General features: G+C 46.6%; 1 protein-coding gene across 1 annotated transcript in view; it reads right to left on the reverse strand.

The window, feature by feature from the left end:
• Positions 1-27,602, reverse strand: part of LOC135378428 (neprilysin-1-like) — a 98,432-nt gene that overhangs the window by 30,940 nt on the left and 39,890 nt on the right. The window contains exons 8-14 of the mRNA XM_064611459.1: positions 26,211-26,436; positions 22,594-22,692; positions 22,441-22,518; positions 18,474-18,586; positions 9,844-9,902; positions 4,288-4,339; positions 3,735-3,802 (exon numbers count right to left, since the gene is read on the reverse strand). Of these exons, the coding sequence (XP_064467529.1) occupies positions 3,735-3,802; positions 4,288-4,339; positions 9,844-9,902; positions 18,474-18,586; positions 22,441-22,518; positions 22,594-22,692; positions 26,211-26,436 (695 nt within the window). The remainder of the gene's footprint in view (positions 1-3,734; positions 3,803-4,287; positions 4,340-9,843; positions 9,903-18,473; positions 18,587-22,440; positions 22,519-22,593; positions 22,693-26,210; positions 26,437-27,602) is intronic.

A 27,602-nucleotide genomic window follows, 5' to 3' on the forward strand; every position in this document is an offset into this window, starting at 1 on the left:
AAACTTACCGAAGATTTGATGAAAAATTCTTCGTGAACCGGGGATTAGGCCTACCGGCCACAACCGCTTCTGGCAGACTCTGGCGAAATGCGCATGCGCCGTGCAGGAAGCTCGCTATGTGCGGTGCTATTGGCTTCACAGCAGCAGGTTGTAGGGCATGGGGTGGTGATCCAGGATTGGCGAACGAAAGTCTCACGTGATCGATTTAAACTCGACGTCACTAAACCAATGGTTTAAGTGAGTTGGTGAATACGGGTATTGATGTGTTCGCGAGGTTCTGTTGAATGAAATTGTCGATCCGTGTGCTATCACACGCACAAATAACAGATAACAGGCGGACGCTGTTCTCAAGGTGATGAAGGCAAGCTAGAGGTCGAAGGTAAAAGAACAAAGCAAGAGGAAAAGAGTGCCTTTTAATCCTTTCCGCTGATATGGTGGATCAGTCGCGTAATGTAACATGTAACCGTCTGCCGCCGTAGTACCAGGAGCCTCCGCAGTGAACGCTAGGTATTCAATTAGATCGTCCTATGCTCCATCTATTGAGCGGAATTGACGAAACGCGGAGGGTGTTGCACCCCCTTAAACAACTCAGGAGAAAGATGCTGACGTCAGGATTCCAGAGTTCCTGAGATTCGATGCTTGATTTCATGGATTCTGGGCGTTACGTGATTGTGTCGTGCATGTTTGCAGTCTGCCTCGGCTAATTCTCGTTGTTTAACCGACATGTGACTCTCAACAACTTCACTCTGAGGATAAGGCCCGCATGGGTTTCGTAACGTCAATTATTTTATTTTTTGTGGTGTTGTAACTTTGTGTAGTCCAGTGCGGGTTTTCAACATTTCAAATACAGATGTTGCACTCACTACTTTAATTCAATAATTTTTAACGGGGCTTCTCTTATACAGCCCACACGGGAAATAAAAAAATAAAGGACGATTAATGTAATTAATTCGCCCGTGGACGATGACGTCCAACTTCCGCCGCGCGCTAGTCCACTGGTCGATTCCAGATGCATTCTTATCGCCTGGTCCAGTCAACCACAGATATCCGCAATCGCGGACGGAAACAGACTATTACTGCACGCAGAGCTAAAGAGAGACTCCCACATGTCAAGCATCTGTAACGTGTTCCTGTTGGTTTGCAAGAATTACGTGGCTAGGATTCAAAACGGCAATTCGTACTTTCTCGCTTGCGGACCTGCGTCTGCGTGTTGGCTCGACGGTTTCATTTGAACTGTGGGCAACTGCGCGAATTGACGGCTTGATGAAGTCATCCTTTATTGAAAAAGTTGTGCGCAGCAGGCTTGCTCGTGTGTTATGATGTGTCTCTGAACCTGTTGTACTGTTGCTCGACCCAGATATCGGCTAGTCTATCGGATTTCGGAATGATGTCGTTTGGTGAAGCCACGGTGAACGCGTCCGGTTTCGAACACAGTGGCAACAAAGGTAAGCGTGCAGCGTACGTACTTTTCTTCGCTGGGACTACTCGACGTATTACGTGACGAAAGGACATGGCCATGTAAATCTTCTTCGTTATTAGGAATCGACTGTGTGTGTGCGTGCTTTACAAGCTTGAACTTGACCAGAGTGTGTTAGCAAACGCGACAGTTAGGGCGCTTATTCATGTTTTAGGCGTGCGAGCCAGCGTGATGCGTCAATAAATGTCTGTTTTGGCCAGAACATTTCAGAGTTGTTTTTATTTTGGAATCACGGCACGGTTGACATGAAAGCCAGTAGGAGTCGATGAGAGCCGGGAACGGCCGAGCGGCGCGCCGAACGGGAACGCTCCTGGCTGGATGGTTGAGGAAGCTAAGAACACATTCTGATTGACCACAGGCGCAGTGTTGTGTCAATTATCCCTGACAATGGGCTCTACGGGGAGCTTTTGGGGACTGCCTGAACTCCCAGCACCCGTTTTAAGAGGGCAGCATCTTTGCTTTCTTTTCGATAGTGCAATTTGCTATTTCGCATTTGTTTCACGGTGCAAATTGCTTCGTTTCGGCGCTGGACCCTAAAACGTCTGGACCGTTGGTAGAGTAGGTGCAAGGGTGCGAGGCAGGACGAGCAGACGACACACACAGTAACGCGGCCTGGAAAAGCGCACCCATGTTCACGTCTTTATGGAAATGGGAACGTGATTGCCGAGCATGATCAAGGGCTGTTACGTATCGCAAACCCATTAAAGCGTATCTTTTGAGTGACATCGATTTTCCGCTGGGATCCCGGTAGTTAGTGTAGTTCCTCATTGCATATAGCTTTTTGCTGCAATCATATTGTCACATCGCCCGGTTTGTATTCGTATAAATTACTGGATGCGCAAGCATTGTTGAGATTGATTTAACGTGTCAAAGTCAATATGCGGTCGCATTCGGTTAGAGTAACGCGGTGCGGTGCGTTCTCAGTATGTAGCAGAACCTGGATCAGTTTGCCATGCGCTACAACTGAAATTGCTGCCTCTTCTAAATTTGTATTAAGGAGCCGAAGCACGCCAACTGTAGTACATGCTGCTACAGTGACCGCGAACAATATACAAACAACGTGTGAACTGCAATCTAACTGCACTGCATGGCAGACGACGCAGCAGCAGACGGCATCCTCTTGCACTCTCGCGTTGTTTTCGGGTCGAAGGGTGGCTGCACCGGTTAGAAGCATTTCCGTCATTTCGGTTGCACCCTTGGTGAACAAAAAAAAAAAAAAACGTAAAATTGGGCAGCGCCTTTCATGTCGAAAAGAATCCACCTTCTTTTGATGCAGTGAATGATGCACTGGAGTGAGATCACGAGTTCAGAAGCTCCCCTGCATATCTGGCCCTTAACGACATTGTATCCTAGGCGATCAGAACACACGTAGAGGTACACCGTCTCCTCTGCATTTCGTGACACGGACAAGGGACACCACAGTCTAGACAATTCAGCCCTTCACCATTACAAATCTCACAAGAGCGCTTATAAACTATATACGCCGGAGAGGCCATCAATGGATCTATGATACCTCGTTCCTACGAGGACTCACTAGGCGGCGGCGCTCCATGCCCATTCAACGACCTGGCGTTCTACAAAAACACTCCCGCCTCGCAGCACACCAGGGTGCGTCACGTCGCTTCACGCTTTGCGACTCTTCTCCTGAAGCGTCGGCTATCGGCACCTTCTCGAGCTACACGACCCAGTACCTGTCGCCGTACGTTGCGGTTGTCCACGCAGGACCACACCAGTAACTTCTGTTCCAACGATTCAGGAACCCGGCCCGCGCGCGGTTTAAGCATGACCTTCCACCATCCGTTATCATCTTGAGTAAGCCAGCAGCCGAACAGCCACAGGCGTGCGAGGGGCACCAGTATTGTCAAGACCCGCTGGCAGACACAGTGAACTTAGTTCTTGACCACCACTTGCTTCGCGATTTTCCTCCCCGGCCCCTTCGTAAACACGGTTCCCACAATTTTCACTGTCTACGATACATTTGTCAACAAACCCACATGTTCATTCCTCTCTACGTGTTTAAGTCATCAGAATTGATATAGAAGTCACATCATGAGCTTTTTAAGAAGTATATGCCGACCAGTTTTTAGACGAAAGTAGTGCCGCGGACAAATTAAATTCGCGAGACCTAGGGCGAAGCATTTGTACATAAAAGCAAAGAGCGCAGAAAATATTATTAGGAAATAGGATTGGGAAATATAACCTGTTTGTTATAGTCATGTGAAGCTATAGCGAAACTAAGCGTTTCCGACGCACTTACCGGTATCATCAAAAGCGTGGGTGACTTCGTGGCCAATAACCATCCCAATTGCTCCGATGTTCAGTGACCTGCAGAACTGATGGTTACAGACAACCTAACTTCCAAAGCCCTTGCTTTGTAACATAAAGCAACGCCACAGCAGAGTAAAAACCATCGAACTCTTCCTAGTACACCGCGCACAAGACATAACAGGAATAGTTCATAAGCATATGTGACGTTTAATCTCATCTCTCCCATACAGAGAGGAAGCCACTGCTGCCATACAGAGAGGAAGCCACTACAAAACAACGTTTTAGGGGTACTCTCTGGGAACACAACTATCTCCCAGGGAACGTTAAAGAACATTTATGTGATCGCACAGTAACTTGTCCCAAGCACCACGGGAGCCCTTCACAGCAACCGTCACAGAAGGTCCCTGTACATAAAATTTCAGCTAGACGTGCACGGTTTACATGATTTTGACAAGTGCCTGTTACTTAGTGGCATACTCCTGCCACAGGACTTGGATTTCCGGATATTTGGCCTTGGCCAAATGGAAGTGACTATTACTTACAGCGGTAAACCGTACTTGTAGAATGGTGGTTGAAGAACCGCAGCCGGGAACGCTACAGTGAAAAAGAAACCTTCACTGTGGCAGTAATACTTCCAGCAGTGCAACAAAAGAGCAAATTGTTTCAAAATATTATTCTAGTACAATCTACTATAACACAGCGTATTGGAAAATCGCCGCACAAACACTATCTAAATAATTTTACTGTTATCAAAAAACTATAGTGGTGCTCAAGTGATGACGTATTGCAAGTAACATTACCGAAAACGCTTCGGCTTTTCTGAAGCTCTACGTTGCGTTCAACATTGCGCAATGTGTAATTCGGCGATCGGAGCATGCGCGATCCATTGAGAGAATGTTTCTGCTTAAAGGAGCACTGAGGTGAGCATGCTGCGAAAGAACAATGCGCGCCGGCAAGCTTGAAAAAAATGCGGTTATTTTTAAAAAAAGATCCTCCCCAGTGGGCTTTTTGGATAAAACCGGGATATCGCTGACAGACGCGACTTAACACATAAAAGACGAGACAGACGATGTCGCAACTTTCAACCTCTGTTTACTGAATGGCAACAGTTGAATCACAAATACATCAAGAGAGCCGAACAACGAGACTACACCCCGCCAGCTTGCCTCCTCTCCCCTTTCATCCAAACCGCCCAAGCAGCACAATGTACTGAAAGTCGAGTGCAGTGGGGGTGGACGGAATGTGTCTTATCAATTATCTTTAGTTTCACGGGTCTGTTCAAGTCCTTCCACCTACCCGGCCACCCCCATAGCACTCGACTTTCAGTACGTTGTGCTGCTTGGGCTCGTGCCTTTATTTATCAGGTCTTCCTGTTTTCGTTTTTTTTATTTTAAAAATCGCGGTAGGCGAGCTCACACAATTATCTTTTGCTTTCTTGATGTTCCAGCTTCCAGCGACTTGTCTGATATGCGTATCATGAGATCGGTAAATTACCTGGGTGGCCTCGAACTGCGGGTCGCACCCAGACGTCAAAACTTTGATCCGCCAACTGCGAACTCTGTCTATCTTTTGATCATTCTATCTGTCTATCTTTTGATAGACAGAGTTGGGGCAGACAGAGAGAGAGAAAAGATTGGGGCAGACAGGATATCCAGATGACTTCGTGAGGGCGAGGATTCAAAGGCTCCTGGAACGTAAGACGACCATCCAAGGGTAAGTGAGCGACTCGAGAGACCAACCCACGGTGGTGATTCCATATACAGGGTGGTCCACCAACCATGATAGAAATTCATAGTAAAAAACGTAGGCCCCGGAGAGATATGCCGTCAAGGGATTTTTTTCTGCCAATAACTTTTGCCACATATTGGTAACATTTTTATTTCATTTCAATTGACGGAAAGTTAATTTCTTGAATTGAACTCCGAAATTTCCAAAGGCAACCTAACGTTTTCTTTGCGGAAATGGGTTCCCCGTGGTCATCTTTCTCAGTATAGCACATAATCCCACTCGTAATGCAATGGCAATTGCCTAAATAAATTCGCCGAAAATCCGTGGAAATGAGCCCATAGCTCCGCCTCTTTTTTGACGGCTCGTGGTTTGAGCGCAAAGCTGCGAAGAAAGGAGGTTACATTGACACGCCACACGAGGGGGGAAAGGGTTACTAGCCGTCCGACGACCTCATTTTTGATAAGATAGCTCTGATTCCCGCACTCACCGCGCGTGTTTGTTCCGTGGGTAAGGCTTGTAACCCTTTCTCCCCTCGTGTGCGTGTCAACGTAACCTCCTTTCTTCGCATCTAAGCGCTCAAACTACGAGCCGTCAAAAAAGAGGCGGAGCCGAGGGCTCATTTCCAGGGATTTTTGGCAAATTTATTTCGGCAATTGCCATTGCATTACGAGTGGGATTATGTGCTATACTGAGTAAAATGACCACGGGGAACCCATTTCCGCAAAGAAAACGTTAGGTTGCCTTGGGAAATTTCGGAGTTCAATTCAAGAAATTAACTTTCCGTCAATTGAAATGAAATAAAAATGTTACCAATATGTAGCAAAAGTTATTGGCAGAAAAAAATCCCTTGACCGCATGTCTCTCCGGGCCCTACGTTTTTTACTATGAATTTCTATCATGGTTGGTGGACCACCCTGTATACATGGGGCCACCCATAGACTCATGAAATTATGTGGTAAGGTCAACGTAAAAGTCTCTCTACGTCAAAGAGGGGATCAAGCATCCCCTCTTTGAAGAAGAGACTCTCGTTCCTGCCGCGATATGTCGCAAGTAGACCGTCACGTAATGAATGCAAAATAAAACATAGAAACCCAGTCGTCGACTGTAAAGTTGGAGTAGTGTGCTCTATACCGTTAAGTTGTGGTAAACCGTATATGGCGAGACAGGCAGGTGTTTAAAACAAAGATTGCAAGAACATGGAAACAAAGTTAGATCAAAACATAGACAGAGTTCGCAGTTGGCGGCTCACGGCCACCCAGGTAATTTACCGATCTCATGATACGCATACAGACAAGTCGTTGAAAGCTGGAACATAAAGAAAGCAAACAATAAATGTGTGAGCTCGCCTACTGCGATATTAAAAAAAAAAAGAAACAGGAAGACCTGATAAACAAAGGAACGCGGTTTGCATGAGAGGAGAGAGGAGGCAACCTGGCGGGGTGTAGTCTCGTACATGAAAGAACTGATGTTCTGAGGCTGGAACAACATAGAAGGGACAAATACATACAAAGCCTCAATTTGCCTAAGAAATTGACGATGAAAGATGAAAGTCACTGAAAAGGTTAGGCAGCTGTAAGACTCAAACCCACATCTTCTGGATTGCCGGTCCAGGGCTCTACCAATTGAGCTAAGCTAACACGCCTTCTCAGCGACTTCCAGGGTGCGTCATCTGAAGGGACAAACCAGCCACGCTCTCTCACTCATCCTCCTTTCACTCCTACATTTTTGCTCACTCATACACACATTCATACGACGGGATCGACGCAGGCGGCAACTGTTGAAGAACATGAAAGAACTGAATGTTCAACAATTGCCGCCTGCGTCGATCCCGTCGTATGAAACAACAACTTTATTTTCGGCCTTGGAGAGTGGGGAGTTTCATCGCAACAGGCGATACTCTACCCCAGTGCTTGGTGGAATGGGGGGAATAAAATAACGAGCCCCTTTACAATAACGATCGAAGTCCGATGGTGTCCAGAAATGTCAGAAGAGCTTTGAGCGCAGAGCGTTGCTGGGCTGGATTGGGCCAGGGACCAAGCAATTTCGGTAGGGAGAAAGGGCGAGAGTCCAGCTGACGAAGAGACTCGGAGAGTGTGATTCGGGAAGGTTCGTAGTGAGGGCAATGAAGAAGAATGTGCTCCAGATCCTCAAGAACACCACAGTGGCAACAGGTGGGAGAATCAATTTGTCTCAAGCGGTAACGCCACTGAGCTGTAAAGGCCACATCGAGGCGCATGCGGTGGATTAATGCAGCATCCTGACGAGATGTGTTTCGTGGCATGCGGAAAGCGAGCATGGGATCAACTCTGTTCAACATAGAGGGGGGAAGGATGTCGGTTGTCCGTTGACGGGAAGCCAGGGGTGTCACTAGACGGCGCAGAATTGAACGGCGGTCTCCTCTGAGCAGAACAATACGGGTCCGGTTCCGAGACGAGAGTGCTGCTTCTGCGGCGCTGTCGGCCTGCTCGTTCCCCACGACACCACAATGGGCTGGAACCCACTGGAGAACTAGCCTGTGGCCTGCGGCGTAGATAGTGTGGTAAGCCATTAACACGTCGGTGACTAGGGGTGCGGATGGGCCTCGTATGCCGGAAGTTTCAATTGCTTGAAGTGCAGATTTGGAGTCTGTAAAGACTGCCCATTCCCGGGGTGGAAAATCAGCGATGTGTTGTAGAAAGAAAAGGATGAATGTGTGTATGAATCGTATGAATGTGTATGTCGTATGAATGTGTGTATGAGTGAGCAGAAATGTAGGAGTGAAAGGAGGATGAGTGAGAGAGCGTGGCTGGTTTGCCCCTTCTGATGACGCACCCTGGAAGTCGCTGAGAAGGCGTGTTAGCTTAGCTCAATTGGTAGAGCCCTGGACCGGCAATCCAGAAGATGTGGGTTCGAGTCCTACAGCTGGCTAACCTTTTCAGTGACTTTCATCTTTCGTAGTCCCGTAGTTCGGCTCGCTTGATGTATTTTTGATTCAATTGTTGTCATTCAGTAAAGAGAGGTTGAAAGTTGCGACATCTCGTCTCGCCTTTTATGTGTTACGCCGCGTCTGTCAGCAATTGTACCAACCTGACAGGTCTTTGTTACAACCCGGATATTTTTGGAGAATATAGACAAGCCTAGAAATGTGACACACAGTAAAAACAAACGTGTTTTGCTGTTCTTCTTGATTTCGGGTAACCTCTCATAGTTTCGTTTTATGAAACTGCCTGTCCCAGTAACATTGAATGAACGCTTGGATTAGCTGTCGTACTTCAGTTACCATGCCTCCAGGAAGCAGAAGAAAGCCTCTCCCTGAATGGGCAGAAGTAGAATAAAACGGGAAAAAGTTAAATCTGAAAAGTTTCACAAGGTCAAGTTAAAAAGTTAAAGTTAGAAGTCAACGTTGCGCGTACGTGGGCTTTTGTAAACAGTCAACACTACAATAAAATAAAGCGGGAGTTTCCCGTGTGACGTTGAATTAAGATTGTCTTTCACATCGCATCGGGACGAAATCTCTTTAAAATCCGGATTAAATTGTGTGGACAAAATCCCCCCCAAAAAAATCGACTGGATAAAATCAAGGTGGATTAAATCCAAACAACCCTGAGCGCAGGTGACCTACAGAGAGAGGGCGAGGCCTTTGTTCCGCATACTTTTCAAGAATCATCTCCTTGTGAAAACAGCGCATCGCACAACGAGAGGACGTCGTGACGTAACGTAATCCCCCAGCACGTGATCCGTGACGTACAGCGGCACTCTTCAAACATGTATACGGGCGTGAGCTGAGAGGAAAAACAAAGAAAGAAAAAGCCCGGTTCAATTTTTTCTTTGTTTTTCCCTGTCACGCGAGGATCGTGTCCGACGTCCGCGGCTGCTTTCTCCGACTGCTTTTGTAACTTGTTTTGACTTGTTTTGACTTTAACTTGACTTGTTTTGATTTGATCGCGCAGCTATAATACACTGCAGAGAGGAAATATTTTACATGGTGGCTCCTGGTGGAGAGCTTGACAGATGTGGTGTCACGCTCTGCAGGTCACCACGACTGCATGTCTTGGTCGGAGCAGGGCACGGGCGGGTAGTAAGCTGAAGGTACGGTGTACACTCACATGACACAAGTTCTTCAAACCGCAGGTGTCAATGCTAAGTTTCATCTAAGTTATTTGAATGTATGCAACATCTTAACATTCCCTTTCTTCAATGTACAATCCAGTCTTGACACACGACGGGAGTAACAAGGGAAACTTGCAACATAGGAGCAGTACCGTTGCCATGAAAAAGCTTAAATTCTGCAAAAATAACTAAAGGCTTGATATGTACTTGTAAACGAAAACATGTTTCAATAATGTACAGTTGCTGTGCTCAGAGTAAGGTAGACAATGGGAGATACTTACTAATATCGTTACTTCCAGGGTCGTAAAAGGCATTTACCACGGCTGGGCCAGTGCGCCACCTGAAATGTTGCGAGATCACAAACAAATACATCCACGCCTTTCGCACGACAAAAATTATTCGGTATTGGAAGGATTGGCATGCGTTTATCCTGCGTTTGGATGCATTAGCTCTTTGTCTAACGCAGACGATGTAACCAAAATGTTCGCGCTCCTTCACGTGTATAATATGGATATTGCAAATGTATTGCTTGCCAAAATCAACGAGGTAGAGAGGAATAGAGGGAATAGATTTCGGGTTTCAACGTCACTGGCCGGGCTCTTCGCTGGATTGCTGCTTTTCTTAATGGTCGGTCTGTTTTCGTGAGAACAGCAAAAGGCGACACGAGTTTGCACACATTGTCAGCAGGGGTACCACAGGGGAGCGTACTCAGTCCTTTACTTTTCAATGCTGTCATGGCTGCCCTGCCTCGTCTCTTGCCCAAAGGGGTATTTGTTAGTCTCTACGCAGATGACATCTGTATATGGTCATCGGGAAAGCAATGGCCTGCTTTACAGCGTCGCCTTCAGACTTCACTTGATCGCGTAGTGCACTTCCTGCTGGAGAGAGGCATGGACTTGTCTTCAGAAAAGACTGTAATGCTGCCTTTTACGCGTCGCCATCTTAAAAGATTTCAGCTACAAATTGGTCATCATCAGGTACGTCGTGTACCACATCACCGCTTTCTCGGCGTTACTCTCGACCGGAGTTTGTCATGGGTAGCGGAGGTGCGCTGTCTAAAAGCAAGAGCTGAGAGTCGTCTTAATGTTCTTCGTTACTTATGCGGTTCCCGGTGGGGCACATCTCCTCGGGCAATGCTCAGCGTTCACCGATCTCTTATAAGTCAGATGGTTGCGCATCACATCCCCTTGCTGCACAACCTCCCTGTTACCACAGAGAAGGTGTTAGAGTCTATCCTAGCAAAGGGCGTCAAGCTCTGTCTTGGCCTTCCTCGAGCAACGTCAAACGCTTTAGCCATGGCAGAAGCACGGGAACCACCTGTATCAGCTCTCAGGATGCAAGAAACGTTCCGCCACTACGTGCGGTTGGCAACGCGTCACCATCGCCATCCTCAGCTTCGAGCCATTATGAGTCGTCACCACTCTTCTTTTACCCAAGCTATCCAGACACAACGTGGGCTTATTCCGAAACACAAGCCACATGCATTACCAGATATCCCAACATGGGTCCTGCAGCCTCCTGACGTAAGAACTAGTGTGCCTGGACTCCCGGGAAAGAAGGATATACCAACGCATGTTCTTCGTCAGTTCAGTCTTGAGCTACTAAACAGCTCCGCAGGCAGGATGCAGATTTTCACGGATGCCTCTACGACATCATCCGGCTCCTCGTGTGCATTTGTTATCCCGGAGGCGAATATTTAGAGAGTGGTGCGGCTGTCTCACGTCACCTCTGCAACGGCCGCTGAACTTTATGGAGTCCTCTTGGCAATAAGTTTCATCAACTCACAATCTTCAGCTGCTCGCTGGACCATCTATAGCGACTCAAAATGTGCGTTACAGACCCTAGCTACCATGTTTACTACGGGATCTCTGGCGACACCAGCACAAGATGTCTTACACGCACACCATGCAGCAGTTTTAAAAGGTCATGACATCCAAATGCAGTGGATCCCTAGCCACTGTGGCATTGCAGGTAACGAGGCTGTGGACGCTGCTGCACGCCGGGCTCTTCAACTAAGGCGCGCCCAGGTGTTGCCCATTTATTTCACCAAGGGTGACGCGGGGCGAATGCTGAACGAGTTAAAACAAAGAATGTGCAATACCTCCTGGTTAACAGGATCGGCTCGGGATTCGCTTCTGTATAAGGTCGACCCAGGGTTACGCTTTCGAGTACCACCTTCCTTTACGCGACAAACGACAACTGTCCTACATAGGCTACGGCTCAATGTACCGTACAGCGCACGTCTCCTCTTCAAAATCGGAAAGCGAGACTCTCCGAACTGTAGTGAGTGTGGCGTTGTAGAGGATGTAGAACACATCCTTCTCAGGTGTCAGAAGTACGTCGATGCTCGAAGGGCATTAGAGACAAGCCTCTCCCGTTTGGACTCCCGAGCCTTCGACATCACGAAACTATTAGGTCCTCCTTCGTCCGACAAGGCGCTAAGGGCACTTGAAGACTTTTTGCATGCAACCGGGCTTATGGACATCCTATGACACGGTGAATGTGTGATGTGTCCTGTGTGTGCCCCCGGTGATTCCGCCACTTTACTCTAACTTGGGCGCAGCTCTTGAACTTTTGACCTACATGTTGAACTCAATTATCATCTCTGTTCGTCTCTGGACATCATCCTTTTGCGTTTTCATCATCTCATCATCAGATTGAACTTTCTGTATTAAGTGTACTGGGGTAGCCAGTTTGACTTCGTCGAAACTTACATCCCCATTTTTTTTCTTTATTCACATCACATCACATCACATCACAGAGGGAATAGAGTGCGCAACCGCCTTGGCTTTGATGCCAAACTTTGATGCCAGTAGGCGATCCTTTCCTTTCTCTCTCGCACTCCTTCTGTCAAGGTAAAAAACGAACGAAGCGCGAACCGAAGGACCAATGAAACGGGAGTGCGCAACGCAAGTTGGGTTCAAGCGGCCGTGGGACATTCACGCTCGAGCCAGCGCAACTGTTACTGCACGAAAGCAATAAGCTGAATTCGCTATAAAGCCGATTCCTTATCAGACGGCGCCAAGGACGGGGTGCGGACACACGACGTTCCAAATTACGGTATCTTTCGGCCTCAGTGATTTCTCTGGTGATCTTATTCATGCATCTCGTTATCACACTGTTTGGTTATATGACAATCATAGTTATCTCTTCTGCAAGCTTTGGAAAAATTATTGGCGGCATTACGGAATCAATAAATGTCACGGAATTTCGAAGTGTACGCGCGCAAGGACGCTCACCGCATGAGTTCCTAATGTCTGCCATATGCAAACAAGGCAAGGTGAGGTCAACATGGCGCAATCTATGGTGGCTTCAAATATTGCTGCCGGTTTATCCCTCTAGTACTCTCTCCATCTCGTTGGCCGAAATATAGAACACCGAAGAGTTCATAATTGCCTGGGAACGCTTGGAAGTATTAAAGCTCAGCTACGCCGATTTTCGAGTGTTACAGAATGGAATGGTACTCACACGATGTGTTCATAAGGGAACACTGATTATGTATACAAAATAGTTATCCCAAACTCCTCGCGGTTTTCCGTAAAAGTGAATTTTTAGTTTCACTGACATCCCGTCTTGTGGCTCGCAAACCCTGTGTCGACGACACATTCGTGGTCCGCCCGCGCTCCGGCTTGACATGACTTTTGGCTTGGTTTCTTCCGCCAAGCCGGCCAGTTTCTTCTGCCGAGCCAGCCGAGCCGTCTGCTGCGCAGATTCACATTGGGGAAGTGATAAGCAGTTCGCTATTAGGGAGCCAGTACATTTCTGGACTTCACTAAACCCACGAGGAACGTGAGTTTTGCTTCCTTCGACTGCAAAGCATTTGCTAGGCCAGTACAGACTTCCTGGTGTGATTCGTGTTCTGTGCTGCGTGCCGGGAATGCGTGAGCGTTTTGCTCCCGTCTGCAAGAACACTTCAGCATGCAGTTCCAATGTTTCAAACCACAATTTTCCGAAAGGCGAAAGAGACATCTATTGACTGCAACAATCGGTTACAACTCCGACTGGGTGCCACCTTCGAAAGCAGTGATTTGATCTGTTCATCTGACTCATACGAATGTTACGGAAGCAATGCGCAACTTGTTTCACAAGAAGCCGAAGATGTCTCGTCCGGGATGCTGTGCCAACCTTATCTGCAGCAGGAGATTGCAGGGACAGGACTAGGCAGCAGATAAAGGTAAGACGCGTAATGTTAGACAAGACAGTCATGCGGTGCAAATTGCACCACGTAGAAGAGAAAAATACGCTATCTGTCAGTTACTGCTTCATCCTTTAGAGATTACGCCCCAGCGGGTGTATTCTCAGTACAGATTTGGAATTGCCTTATTTGTTAAATGATTTCGCAGGCATTCTGGCACCACCGAAAAGCTTGCACTCCACGTCTCAATTACCACCGTCGGGGTTTCAAGCTGAAGGCTGTCACCAGTGCCATGCCAACCAGACGCCCCTTCAAAGTTCTTCTGTTTTTGTTGACGGAACAGTGATACCTGGTACTCAGACATTTCATTTTCTGATTAATCAAGTGCATTCCATCACTTGTGCTCGACTTCTTGTGTTCGTATACCCTTGCTGTTGCTCGCTAGCTTAGAGAAACCATGCCTGAGGTGCCAGCGCTTTCAGAGTACATTTAAGCAGTATCATCATATCATATGCACGGCAGCACATCTTGTGTATTTTGACTAAGGTATAAATTCAATGTTGGCTCAGCTGTTGTATTTTGGTCACAAATAAGGTGTTCTTCCAGAGCGCTCAAGGGCAGTTCAAGCAGTTTCATGTGTGCAACAGTACATACTTTTTCTCAGGTGAAGTAAGGTAAATCTGTCCGCCGTGGTGTTCTGGCAGTGCAGCAGAAGCTTGTGTTGCATTCAAGTGGTATCATGTATACAAAAACTTGTTTTATGCCTTTCTGTAGCTGCTGTACTAATATTGTGAGTACAGAGACATTCCTGCAGAACATATCGGAGCATCTTGTGTGCTATTGTTTGTATCATCTGCAGCAGTATATTGATAATGTTAATTATTCAATGACTTCAGCTAACATTTACATTCTTACTTCCAGGTAAACCTGTCACGCAGATGCCCTACCCCTTTGTATACATAGTTCAAGATTGTACCGAAACAATCCACCTGGAGCATTATTCTTCAATTGGCAGTGACATTACTATCACAACACACCACATACTGCATGTCTATGGTGCGTGTACAATGCATCAAACCTATTCTCAGGTACAGGCCAGCTGGTACGCAATTACAACATGAAACAACTGACACAGAGACCGTAAAGTCATGCCTTTTCCTCCGCGCCTCGGGTTTCATGTTATTATCCTCACATGCAGCTCAATTCGCCTGTGCTGTGCAGCATGAGCAAAAGCATATATTGTTTGTGGTCACATGACACGGAACATAAATACAGTGAAACCTTCCTATGTTGGACACCCCCGGTGCAGCCGAAGCGTCTTCTACTTATAGAGGTGTCCGAGTTACAGAATATGACGGCAACAAAAAATGGAAGAGATCACAGCTGTGAGAAATGTCCCCCTTCTTCAATTTGAGGTCCTTAGTGGTACCTGGTGGTGGTGCCTGGTAGTGGTACCTCTACCCACTCTTCACTGATAATTATTACTGATTTTAGTATATTCAATTCCGTTCAGATTCTACTCAATGGCATAACCTCTGGGGCTTTTCGAGCAGCAAGGACTTGTCTCAGAAGCGTCAGCCCACTTCTCATAGCTTTGGTGCAGTGCTCGTTCAAATGCTCTAGACAAACTGAAGACAAGTGCTCACATAAAGAATTACAATGTAGACTGACAGCACTTGTTTTTGGACTCTAAAAACTAAAGCAACAAAATGCTGAGACCAGTATAGGGGAAAAAAGGGGCAAAAGTCAAAGCCACTGGCTCATTTTGGGTTATTTGGGTGCAAACATGGGCCGATATTGAGGTAATTTGCCCAGGGTTTTGTCCGACTTTGCAGGGAAAACCCTATCCTACTTCCAAGATAGGGAGGTGTCCGACATAGAGAATTTCGTCCCCATGTAGTTTCAATGGGAGCCTGCCCGTGCAATGAAATCATGGGGAGTTGTCCGAGGTAGGGAGGTGTCCGACGTTGGAGGTTTTACTGTACTATAGAGCATTCGACATCATGTAATCTAACAGCTGTTCACGTTTGGATATTTTAACCATGGAATTTACCCTGCATGCACCATACCATGTCCGAACACGAACAACTGCTAGAGAGCAGCATGTACTGTTTCCGTATAGCACTTATGGCTTGCGTCCTGTGATCGGAAACAGTGGTGTCTTTTTTCTGCTACAACCAGTAAACTACAGTAAAGATTTAGAAATACTGGTAACGGCAGTTTGAAAAACTGGAGAAGACTGTCATTAGAATGGGGGACATGTTCTACGGTGAAATTTTTTACAGTGTGTGCTGTACCACGTAATGCACTGCAGGCCTACCACAGTATGGTAACGCTCTGATTACTGATTTGTTCAAAAAAGGGATGTGTGCGTTTCTTGTACTAACTTCCCCTTATGCAAGGTTGTAGAAAAATGTTTTCAGCTAATGGGGAGGGAGAGGACATCATTCTGGAGTCTCGTTGACCTACAATGTGTCGTGTGTGAAGGTGATTTTGAAGAGTGTACTGTGTGTGACTGGTACAAGACTATGTTCCCACATTCTTGGCAGTGTTGACTAATAACTATAATAAACTAGAGGGTACGTTTGTTGCTTCATATATTTGTGTCATGGCAAAGTATGTAGAGATACATCTGTCCCAACATGCAGGTGACAAAACTGCTTTTTATGCCTAAACTATGACAAATAGTTGTCTGTTCAGCACCACTAATCATGTGCCAGCCTCCATGACATGTCTGGGACATTCCAAAGTGATTAACATGTCCCATAGGTGTGTGCAATGCTGAAGATGACTGTGTACCTTCTATGTATTCTTGATTCAAGAAAAGTACTGTGTGATTTGCTAACAGCGGCTGGCTGTACCTTCACAATTCTACATAAAAATACGTAAAGTTTGCCGAAGAAAACATCATGAAGGTCCATAGCGAAAAACCCTGAGACGAGGGATAGGAAGGGACATACACAATGTCTCAACATAGCGTGTTTATGTCCCTTCTTGTATCTCCTCTTCAGGAGGTGACCAACATAACTAAATACACCAACTGACTCTCACAAATTTTGTGGTGTTATACTTTTGAAACAACATTAATATGCTGCAGTGGTCTTTTCTCCTTTGTTCCTTTTAACCTAGAATTATTAGGTCTTCGGCATCACCAGCCTTAGTTGCTGAGCATGCAGTTATTTACGTTGAGCACTGCAGTTTCATATTTGTTTCTCTGGACAAGCAAGCCCGCTTCCCCATTTTGATAAGAGTCTTTCAGCTTTGACAGGGCATTTGTGGACAAGGAAAACATTTGGACTATTGTGTATTTTGCTATGAAGTGCACCGTACAAGGCAGAGGACACCATCAACCATTTCCACCAAGGTTATTAAAGTTGTGATAAAGTACATATACCTTTTGTCACTGACTAATTTGGTGGCAAAGTTACTTGAGTGGCAGTTGTGCAATTTTAAGCACATGTTTAAAAAAAAATAGGATATGGGAACTGCTGACTGGTTGAACATGTGGAGTACCCAATATAATAATTGGGGGTTTACGTCGCGAGACAACTGAGTGTGGAATACACAGCACAGTGTAATGTTCCTTATTCTGGCAATGTTTGCATGGTTCAAGAAGTGGGAAATGTTGCACTGCCCTGTATAACATCTCTTGGGCCCAGCAAACAGGATACCCATACCCTGATCTGAAGACACTATGCCTAACTCAAAAGCAATATGAGATCGACCCGTACGTGTTTATTTGCGAAACTATTATGAATGAAATATGGCCTGTGTGGTATAGAACAATGCGCACACTCAAGTAAACATGCAAAAAATACGTATAAGGGCTCTCGACCTACATGCCGCGATGCGCTCTACGAGATAAACAACACACTACAAAACTACATCCAACACTTTTTGTGCGGGGCAACTCTAATGAGCACTTTCATATAACCGACGAATGGTTCAACGAATGCAGTTCGAGTGGTCACGATACATTCCTACGTCGTTCATTGCAGTCGCGCTATGATGCTGCACAATATATGTATCTCGTGTAACAAGCCTGGCAATCGCACGATGTGCATGGGCAGAAATACGGCCTTCTTTCTTTGAAGACCAGTCCTCTGCAGGTATATGCTCAAACGATCACGAAGTCTCACGTTGTTGCTCAATCGCTCCCATTCCTGCACTTGTAGTAAAAGCAGCAAACGGGTTGACGTGAATGGCAGCTGAACGGTTGAACTGCGAAGTTCTCGAGCACATAATCACAATTTCATGCCGAAAATGATGTTGAGGTGAGTTCGCGGTTGTTGTTTCCATCGTTCAATAGTTCTCGGGATTACCTCGGACGAAACGCTCATCCATGGCTCATCGTAGCCGGCGGCCATAACTGGATTTCCTCGCAAACGGGAGAAGACACCAGGGAAGTCAGAGAAAGCCTCAGCTTTCATCCAATCAGACGCACGATTCTCTATCTACGTAGATGGAGCAGGTTTATCCCATCTACGTCACAAAAATCGCTGCGCCCATGCCTTGTTTTGGTTTCTTTGATGAATTAATTTTCGTAATAGGAAGAAAAAATTGAGAAAGGAAGGTGCGTTTCGGGGGCAGTTGGATGTGCTCGTTCTGAATATCACAACCGTTTCAACACATCGGGGAATCGGCGTAGCTGACCTTTAAGTTTATGTGGAAGTGGTGCCATTGGTATGCGTCCGTGTAGTGCCGTTTCGGCAAACGTACGCTACAGCTCACTTCGTTTCCCCGAGAGAAAAACGTGAATAACAAACGAATACTCACTCAGTTGTCTTGTTGTAGTAAGTGTGTAGATGTCCCAGTTCTACGAAAGCGAGATTTTTCAATAGGTTAGCGGTCACTGTCACGTACGGTGTATCCGGCTGGAACATCTCTACCTGCGCACGTTTTCAAGTGCATGCTTAAGGAAGTGAAGGCCTAAACCGCTTGTAGAATAACAGTATACCCTTCATAGAATATGGCGAATGCGACTTCTATGCTCCGAGTATAAAAGTAGTAGTTTTCGACGCGACGTGCCATATGCGATGAACACATCGGGATAATACCAGCGGCACGGCCGAGCGGATGCTTTTGTCCGCTCCGTTGGTGTAGGTGGTCGTGCTGAGGACTGGGACGTCGTAGGTTCATATCCTACCACCGGCTGGGCTGTCTGAGCTTTCCCATTGGTTTTCCGTCAGACTTTCCCATTGGTTTTCCGTCAGACTTTCCAGACGAATGCCGGCAAAATTCCGCCTGAAGTCGGTTCAGGACGCATGCTAACCCCCTGTTTCCCACTCCTTCCTGCTGCTTCTCCATGGGTCCACGTCTAAGAGCTCCCATAGCCACAGTTGCTTTGCGGCGCTAACTTTAAATTATGGAAAATACATGTGCGCGTATTTGCTGATGTAAAGTGTTTGAGATGCGGGGAAAATATAAGAAAAAACGAGGTGTTTATTTATGGTAAAAGTATTGAGACGGGTGATAGGGGCAAGTTAACAAGAATTGTCAACCAGTGTGTTGACGTCGACAAGTATCGTGACACGATACATCTATATGAACCATTTTGTTTATGCTCGGGCAGGGCCTCCGCCGCAATATTCATACAAAGGTTGAGATAACTGTATCCATCAGGATCCTCGTTGACTTCAAGAAAACCTCCAACGCCATCGCTACGCTCACTTGGTATGCCAATGGTACGGCTGTGAAAACAGACTAACAAAAAGAATGAGAAACCATTACTGATGACTGCCACCATAAAAGTTATACTGCTGTGCCCGGAAACCAGGGAGACCAGAGAGACCAGAAGGCTAGAGAAGGCCATACAATGCCAGGTCAGTTCGAAAAAGGAGGAGTGCGCTCAGGGAGCTGTTTAGTTCATGCCACTTTCGTGCCGTAGGAAACACATAGGGCAAGCCGGTAGGTGTTTGAATATCAGGGTAAGAACATGGCCTGTCTGTGGCTGATTCCATGTGAGATCAGACAGGCTGGCACAGACGTGGTCCCAGATTTTGCTTGAAGAAGTATATGTTGTTGGTCGGTGCCTCTAGGTGACGAAGCCGTTTGTTTCAAGTCTCTATGTTCATTCGTTGCCCAGAGAAAAAAAATTAAGCGTGAAGTCAGGTGGAATTCGCTTTCATTTCACTTTTGGTTTTTCCGAACTTTGGCCGCTCCTGGTGGAGACGCGACTCCCGGAAGAAATATCTGAGATTTTTCAGTGGACAGGAGTGTACAAAAAATGCTCTAGTAAATCCCATCTTTATGTAAAAAAAATGGCAAACTTTGCCGGTCGTTCACTTTACTGTTGTATCCCGGGCCCTCTTGCTCAGCGTCTATTGAAAAGTTTGTGATGAGCAATATATCATTTTGTTCGTCGTGAAATGTGCTTTCTTGTTATATAATTTTTGGTATTTGTACGTGCACCGCGTCGCACACTGCAGACGCGCAAAAATGGGAAAAATCGGAAAGTAGGTCATACATTGAAGTCCGTTTCTAAAAAGCCACGTCATTTATCGCCTTAATATTTTTTCTCTTGACTGTCTGGATACTTGCGGTTGCAGAGTATGCAGAATCATAGGTGACACTAGGGTGTGGGAAAAAGGTGTGCACAAATTTCCGGTGTTGCAATGAGTGCTGCCAGGATATAACATAAGCAGACAGTTAGCATCGGACACCAGGGATAATTGCTTTCTGGATACGATAGGACTTCGATCCTTATTGTGAAGGGGCTCATTATTTCATTCCCCGCATCACCACCAGCAATGGGGTAGAGTACCGCCCCTGGCGATGAAACTCCCCATTCATCATCTTGTTATAAAGTTAACATTTCTGTCCTGGTGCAATCTAGCAGCCAGCTCTCAAGGCGGGTTACCAAGACGCAGAAAAAGTATTGGGAAATTTCTTGGCTGGGGCAGCTGACAGACGCGGCGGCCGTCTAAAGCAGAGTGTGCAAAACTTCCGGATGCGGGTACGGTCGCCCCCCCCCCCCCCCAATGATGAGAATGAAGACCGGCAGTTCTCAGATATGTAACATTTTTTTAATAAACGTGTGTGTATTTAAAGATGAGTGAGTGTGTTGTCTACTGAGCAGCTAAAAAGAGTGCTCCATGAGAGTACGTCTGCGCAGTGTGGCGAATTTGGGGCAGAACAATGACGTTGTCAAATTGGGTTACCAATATCTGTCCAAGAACGGGTACTAGCTCAAGATTGGCAAAACCTGGACCAATATCCTGCATATCGGCACGACACTGGCAAGGCTGGCTTGCCAACATTGGCTGCCAAAATTTGAGCAATATTAGGACATGTTGCAGTTGCCATATTGGGCCAATCCTGACAATCTAGATTGCCAATATTGGTCAAATATCGACCCAACGTTGGTGTGCTGCCTAGGTCAGGTTTAGTGGTACGCGAGACAATGTGTTGGCTTCAAAGCATTTTAGTGAATGCTCGAAGACTGGAAAAGAGTCGAGGGAGGGGACCAGTGTTTCATAGAGTTATATAGCACAAGACGGCGGGTACAAATATTCATTATTGAAAGGAACAGTTGATTACAACAATTGATGTAGTATAAGGTGGCTCGCTAGTTCACGTTCGTTTTGTGTGGGTCTTCCTCTATCTCTTTCTGTGCACAGTATTGGGTATCCACGCGACAACAACAACAATAAATGATGACGATGAGATGGGGTGTTTCACCGCGGTGGTGCGGTATCCTACCCCATTGCACGGTACATTATGTGAAGACGATGAAGGAAGGAAGCGAGTTGCATTATCAGGGGTTACATTATCGCCAATTACAATATCAGCAGTTACATTACCGCGCCAGATGTCAGCGGAGGACAGCGAGGAGAAGAGCATAGGCCAAGAAGATATTGTGGAAAAGCAGGAGTGTTCTAACAAATATCCGTTTCTATCTCCACTTTGTTTGTATTGGCTTGACAATCACTCTCACAACTTATAACTTGCTAGTATGTCGAAGGAAATGAGTTAGTTTGTGCATGTATTTAGTAGCATACTCTTTCCATAACTCATAACTCATTCATAACTCATAACTCTTTGCATAACTTTTCGAGTCTAAGTATGCGGTATACGGAGCTGCTTGTTTACCTTGCTCTCAGTACCTTACTTTTTCGAGTAGCGTATTTACTCGCATAATTTACGTCCTCACATAATTTGCGCACCCCCACTTTTTCACTAAAAAATCTTTGAAAATAAAAATTCGAGTAATTTGCGCACTCCTACTTTCATGCGCAATATCATCGCGTTATCCTGCGACAGGTATTTATTTAAGGCTGGTTTTTCTTACGACATCGATGGCATTGCAAGTAATGACTCTCCCTTTGGTGGAGGAGATAAGATCAAATGGATTACACGACAGGGAACCTTATCTCTGTTTTGACCTTTGACCCTGTTGCCGGCGGACGTGGAATGTTTGCTGGAAAAACGACAAACGTCACTTATCTCAAGTTGATCTCACTACCTCACTTCTCAATACTGGAGTAACTTTATGCATTAGCGTCCCGTATTTTGACCGTAGTCTGTCACGACTGAGGTGAACAACCTGCGTCCTTGAGATGCTTTGTTGGGCTGCGGAAGTGAGTGAGGTGAAGGAATGCATCCTTCACACAAACGCGGTCAGAAAGATAGGTTAGCGGTTATGTGCGAAGGTTTCCGAAGCATGCAAGTTCTTTGGGTAGCATGACGTATTTTAACAAGCCTGCCTGTATTTTAGGTTGCATTACATAAGCACATTACTTACGTATTTGTACTTTTCTTCCAGGTAGCTGTTATTCATGAGCCAATCCGCGTATCCTATCTTCTGTTGCATTGTCTCCACCTGCGAAGAAGAAAAGGTGTCTAAACTGTATTAAGAATGGCTATGGAGACTGTTGCATAACATGACGACCATTACCTTCTTCAAAGCCTTCCCTTTTGTGCTTTCGTCCATCCATGTCTTATTTTTTATAAGCCCGTGGAATGCTCTCTTTAACTCCTCCACAAATGTCTCCATCTGAAAGGCAAGACCCCCTATAGTGCGTGCACATAGTCAAACCCACGAATGAAGTGCGATCTTTAAAGCTCAAAGACAACAGGATGCAACTCACGTGGTATTTCACGGTAATATCAAGTTCATAGTCAGGTATGACTCAATCCTTGCAAGTTAACGGCAGTCACAACGGAGGTCCATGGCTCGGTCTAGGCTTACTGGTAACGCTTCCGAGTCACGATGCAGTCCATTCATATTTCTAACGACCATGTGTGCTATATTTGTGTTACCAAGATAAACACTAGAGACAATGTACGTGTTTGAAAAATGTTTGCGTCATTTTAGTTTAGACCATGCGCGAAATGCATTGGGGTGAGTGAAACGTGTGCACCACGTGACGTAATTTGGTCATGGGCAGTACCATGAAATAGAATATGCAGATATGCTCGAATACAATGATTGGCAAATGGCTGTTCAGCTGCTGGCTGGACTGCGCCACGCTGGGATACGGGACACTATGCACTATCATCGCCCCCTTCTTCCCATAAAAGACCTCCGTCGAGGCATATAGACCGTGCTACATAGGCTACGCACTGGATCTGCGTTCACCAACTCTTGACTATCCAAGATCGGCTATAATGGCAACGCCGGTTGCGGCCACTGTGAACAGTACGAAACAATCGAGCATATCCTGCGAGAATGCCGAGCATATCATGCTGCGCGGGAAGCCCATCTCCCTCACTGCAGCTCGAGCATGCTAGCGGACATCATCTACCCCGGTGGTTTTTTTTGTCGAACGGTCCGATAAAGCAAGGGACCTCGTTCTCTTTCTACAGGAGGCGAGTCTGACCCAACGACCCTTCTAGCCGTTTGCACTCCCCGACGGTCCCCTGCGCATCTTCAGCCTTCACCCTTCGTGCGTTTTATTTTATTTATTTATTGCTATAGTCGCCCGATCCTGTGTGGCCAACAACGGCGAACCGAGTAAGACACCCCCCCCCCGCACACACGCACACACACTAAATGTTCGATAATGGCGTGTTCTGACATGTGGCGATAATGCGCATGGCGCGGAATGTGTGCCCAGATTAGATTAGTATACAGCGACGTGTAGCATGAAAAATGAAGGTGAGCATGTTGGTGTAGTGTTCTAGAACCCTAAAGAAGGGCTAGCGGTGAGACTTCCCTTTCAACTGAGACAGAAATTGCGAAACAGAGCTACTCGCACAAATAAGTAAGCTATGACGTAAGAGATATGTGTCAAAATACAGTGTGTGGTGGTGGGTGGTGAAAGGGCTTGCCGTTGTCGGCCTCACGTAGGTGGGCAACGTCACGACTGACGCCCTGGGGGAATGTGCGTCCTGGGCCGACTTCTACGGGAACTGTGCCGACATATGTCTGAAAGCGTCTGAGGAAAACCCAGGAAAAACCCCAGACAGCACAGCCGGCACCGGGATTCGAACCCGGGTACCTCCCAGTCAAAATACAGTGCGTTTCGAAAGAGCGCATTCCGGACTACAGAGATCAGGAGCGCCTATCATTGTCCGATACCGGCGCGCGCCATCCTCTTCTATCCTGCTCACGCAATGTATGAATTATAGTCTCGAACAGCAGAAAGAGAGAAAGAGAAACAGAAAGAATAAATGGAGAGGTATGTCCGCACTGGCGTTTCGAGGACAGCGTCGTCTTCGAAACGACGATTCCGGTAGTAAACGTAATAAAAATTCAGTCTTCCTTAACCTTCAGCCGTTCCTTCATTGCTCATCGTGCACTTCTGAACATCGGCTCGTCTATCAGCATACTTTACTACATATGAATATATGTATGTACATATATTCGCACCGCAAGCGACTCCGGAGAGTCATCCATGAAAGAATGGGAGAAAACTCCTCTCCATCCTGTATATCTGGCTGCTATTTTTTAATCGCGCCTCGAAAATGTGGAAAGCCGTGCCTCGCCGCCATCGAAGTTTTTCGGTACCCATAGGGCTGTTGCAGCAAAGTTTGCACAGAGCCATTTCAGGCCCGAGCGGCCACGGGTCCAAACAGTAGGGAGTTTCATCAGCGGGTTCTGCATGGTGTTTCAAGCGGCATGCGTCAAGGAGAGCTACAAAGCCTGTAAGAAATCCGCAGAAAAAGCGGCGCATCTTGCCAAGTGCGACCAACTCGAGACCATGTATTTGAAAGTACCACGTCGCCTGCTAAACTACCGCGCGTTGCATATTTTGGGTCGCTGACGTTGCTGCTCACTCGCGCCACCTGGCCCACGGGAACAGGTCTATTGTATGACGACATGTCGCCATAAAATGAGCAGCGAGTGGCTGCGCTGACGTGAAGGGATAAGATATCGCAATGAGAGTTATTACAAGGTATATGGATGTTTTTCACGTACAGATATTCAACCGCCCACCACATTTGCATTGCTGAACGGTATCGGACTCTAGGCTATTTTAAGACCCTCCTAAGTAATATATTTGAAAGATAAGACATCACATTGCTATATTCCGTGCGTCCACCGCGCTCATTGCAATACTTAGCGAGTAGCTTCTTTCGCCCTCAGTTGAGAGTCAGATGTTGTCGGAGTTGGGAGTCATACGTGGCTGGTAAGTTTAGAGTCCCGAACATCTAATGAAGGAATCGGCGCTAGAGGCAATTGCAAAACTGATTCGCCTGCTGCATACGACAATCGATATTGTGTCACCTTGCAACTTTGGCCACCAGTCAGCGTCATCCACTGACCATTGTTTGGGTCGTGTTAGGTGATTTTACGTTGTCTTATAGTATCATCACTTACTCAGTACGACATCATTTCCTGGAAGGCCATATTGCATAACGGATAGATTTTAAACGACCGCGAAAACGGGGTGCTAACAGGCAGTTAAGTGCACAACATGGCGGCAACCATGAAAAGGTGGACTAATTGAAACATGGCAGTCGTGGAAAAGGCCAGAAAGCAGTGGATATCTAACCATCTACCTCTTAATTGCCGGTCAAGTGTGGTAGCCGCTATGCTACACAGGCACGACACACCAAGAGCTTGTCAAAGGGCCTGATTTATGTAACGGCACACGCACTCTCTCTCTCTTCACATTCCCTCCTGCAAGTTTTCTTATGCACAAATACATACATACAACACACGACGAGGTAACGGCATCTGGTGAACATGATTGAAAGTAACTGTTCTGAGGCTGGAACGCAAAAGCAGACGAACACGACGGAAGCCCCAAGAACATAGGCACTTTGAGGCTTCTGTTGTCCTGTCTGTTTGTGTGTTCCGGCTACTTTCCAAAAAGGCGGACTGAGATCTATTTATCTCCGCAACCATAGAAGCAGCGCTATGTTCACAATAACACGTATGATCCTAACCTGAAGCGATGTCGGTATAATTTTTCACCCAGCACCTTGCTCCGGTGTCTGGCACTGTATCACGTTAGACGTCGCACGCATTCCCCTGCAATATCTTGCGTGTCCTGATGATGCATTATCTCTCCTCCTTATCGTAGATTGAAACGAGGCAAGCGGAACTCTGTTAAAGGAACTCACCTCTTTCTTCGCTTCAGGTTTGAACATTGTCTCAACGTAGATGCGCCCCAATGCATGCTCAGCGTATGCCTGAAGGTCTCCGATGCAGCGATCCCATCTTTCTCTGACCTTTTTGACTCCTGTAACTGCTTTGTCCAGCTCAAACTGAATTTTAAGGAGGCTATCACTTGTACGTTGCGCTAAACCGGAAACTACTTTAAAGCCAAAGTAGTTGTGTACGGTGCTCCTGTTTGGGATAGACGGTATGTTCATTGAGGAGTTTGTACTTTCTACCTTTCTTTTCTTTGATACACGTGCTCTATCTCACTGGAACGCGTCATACATTTCATTCACTCGAGCACACACGATATATGATATAATGCAATGTGCACTCATAAAACACATAATGTTGTTTTTTTAGTTGCGTATTAGCGCCGCGAAGCAACTGTGGCTATGAGCGGCGTACAGATGTGGACAGATGGAGAGAGGACAGCAGGAAGGAGTGGGGGGAACAGGGGGACTAGTATGCGTCCTGGGCCGAATTCAGGGGTACTGTGCCGACATTTGTCTGGAAAGTCTTCGGAAAACCCAGGGAAAACCTCAGACAGCACAGCCGGCGGTAGGATTAAACACATAATATGACGACGACCTATATACAATACACAATATGCAGTAAACTCTGAAAACAGCAGTTAGCCGGTAGACGTCGATGCTTGGCAGATTCTCTTACGGCTGAAACAAATGGAGCGTTTTCGCAGCGTGAAATTGTTGCGAAACGCTCGCGATGCGTTCGCACGAAACGCATGGGACGCGTGCGGAGCGATGGAGCGATCGAGCTCTTACGAGTACTGATGTGATATGGAGACATGTTCGGAGACGTCAGAACTACGGATGAGAAGATGCACGCCTAAGGCCAACCTCCATGGAGCGAATATGCGTCGAAAAAGCGGCGAACTTCTCCCTGCATCGGACGCACACCGCAACGCGTCAAAAATGTGAGCGTCCGCCGGCGATCTGGCCATGCCAGATATTGTCGCCAAGAGTCCGCGGATTCCGGAAGCGTCAACTGCGGATGGATGCCAGGTCGGCCAATCAAAACGCACTTCAGCTACGATTTTGCGTCATCTACGTCTTGCTGCCTTGTCCTCTGCTCACTTGATACCTGATGATCAATTCCAATGGCAAATTTGGAGCAGCCAGCCGACTCCATGTGAGAAAGCGCCCTAATCCGGCCAAGAGCACACGATCTGTATTTGCGATTGGAACGTTCGCGCACCCGTTAGAGCAAGCGGATGTGGTGGGGGGCGCTCGCACGCGACCGGATAAGAAAGTAAATTAGGCACCCAGTCTCATCGTTATAATCATGAAAGCGCTAGCATGCAATGCGAAATACCAGCAGACGTAGGTCCAACA

This window comes from Ornithodoros turicata, chromosome 1 (assembly GCF_037126465.1).
Source record: "Ornithodoros turicata isolate Travis chromosome 1, ASM3712646v1, whole genome shotgun sequence".
In the NCBI taxonomy this organism is placed as follows: Eukaryota; Metazoa; Arthropoda; class Arachnida; order Ixodida; family Argasidae; genus Ornithodoros; species Ornithodoros turicata.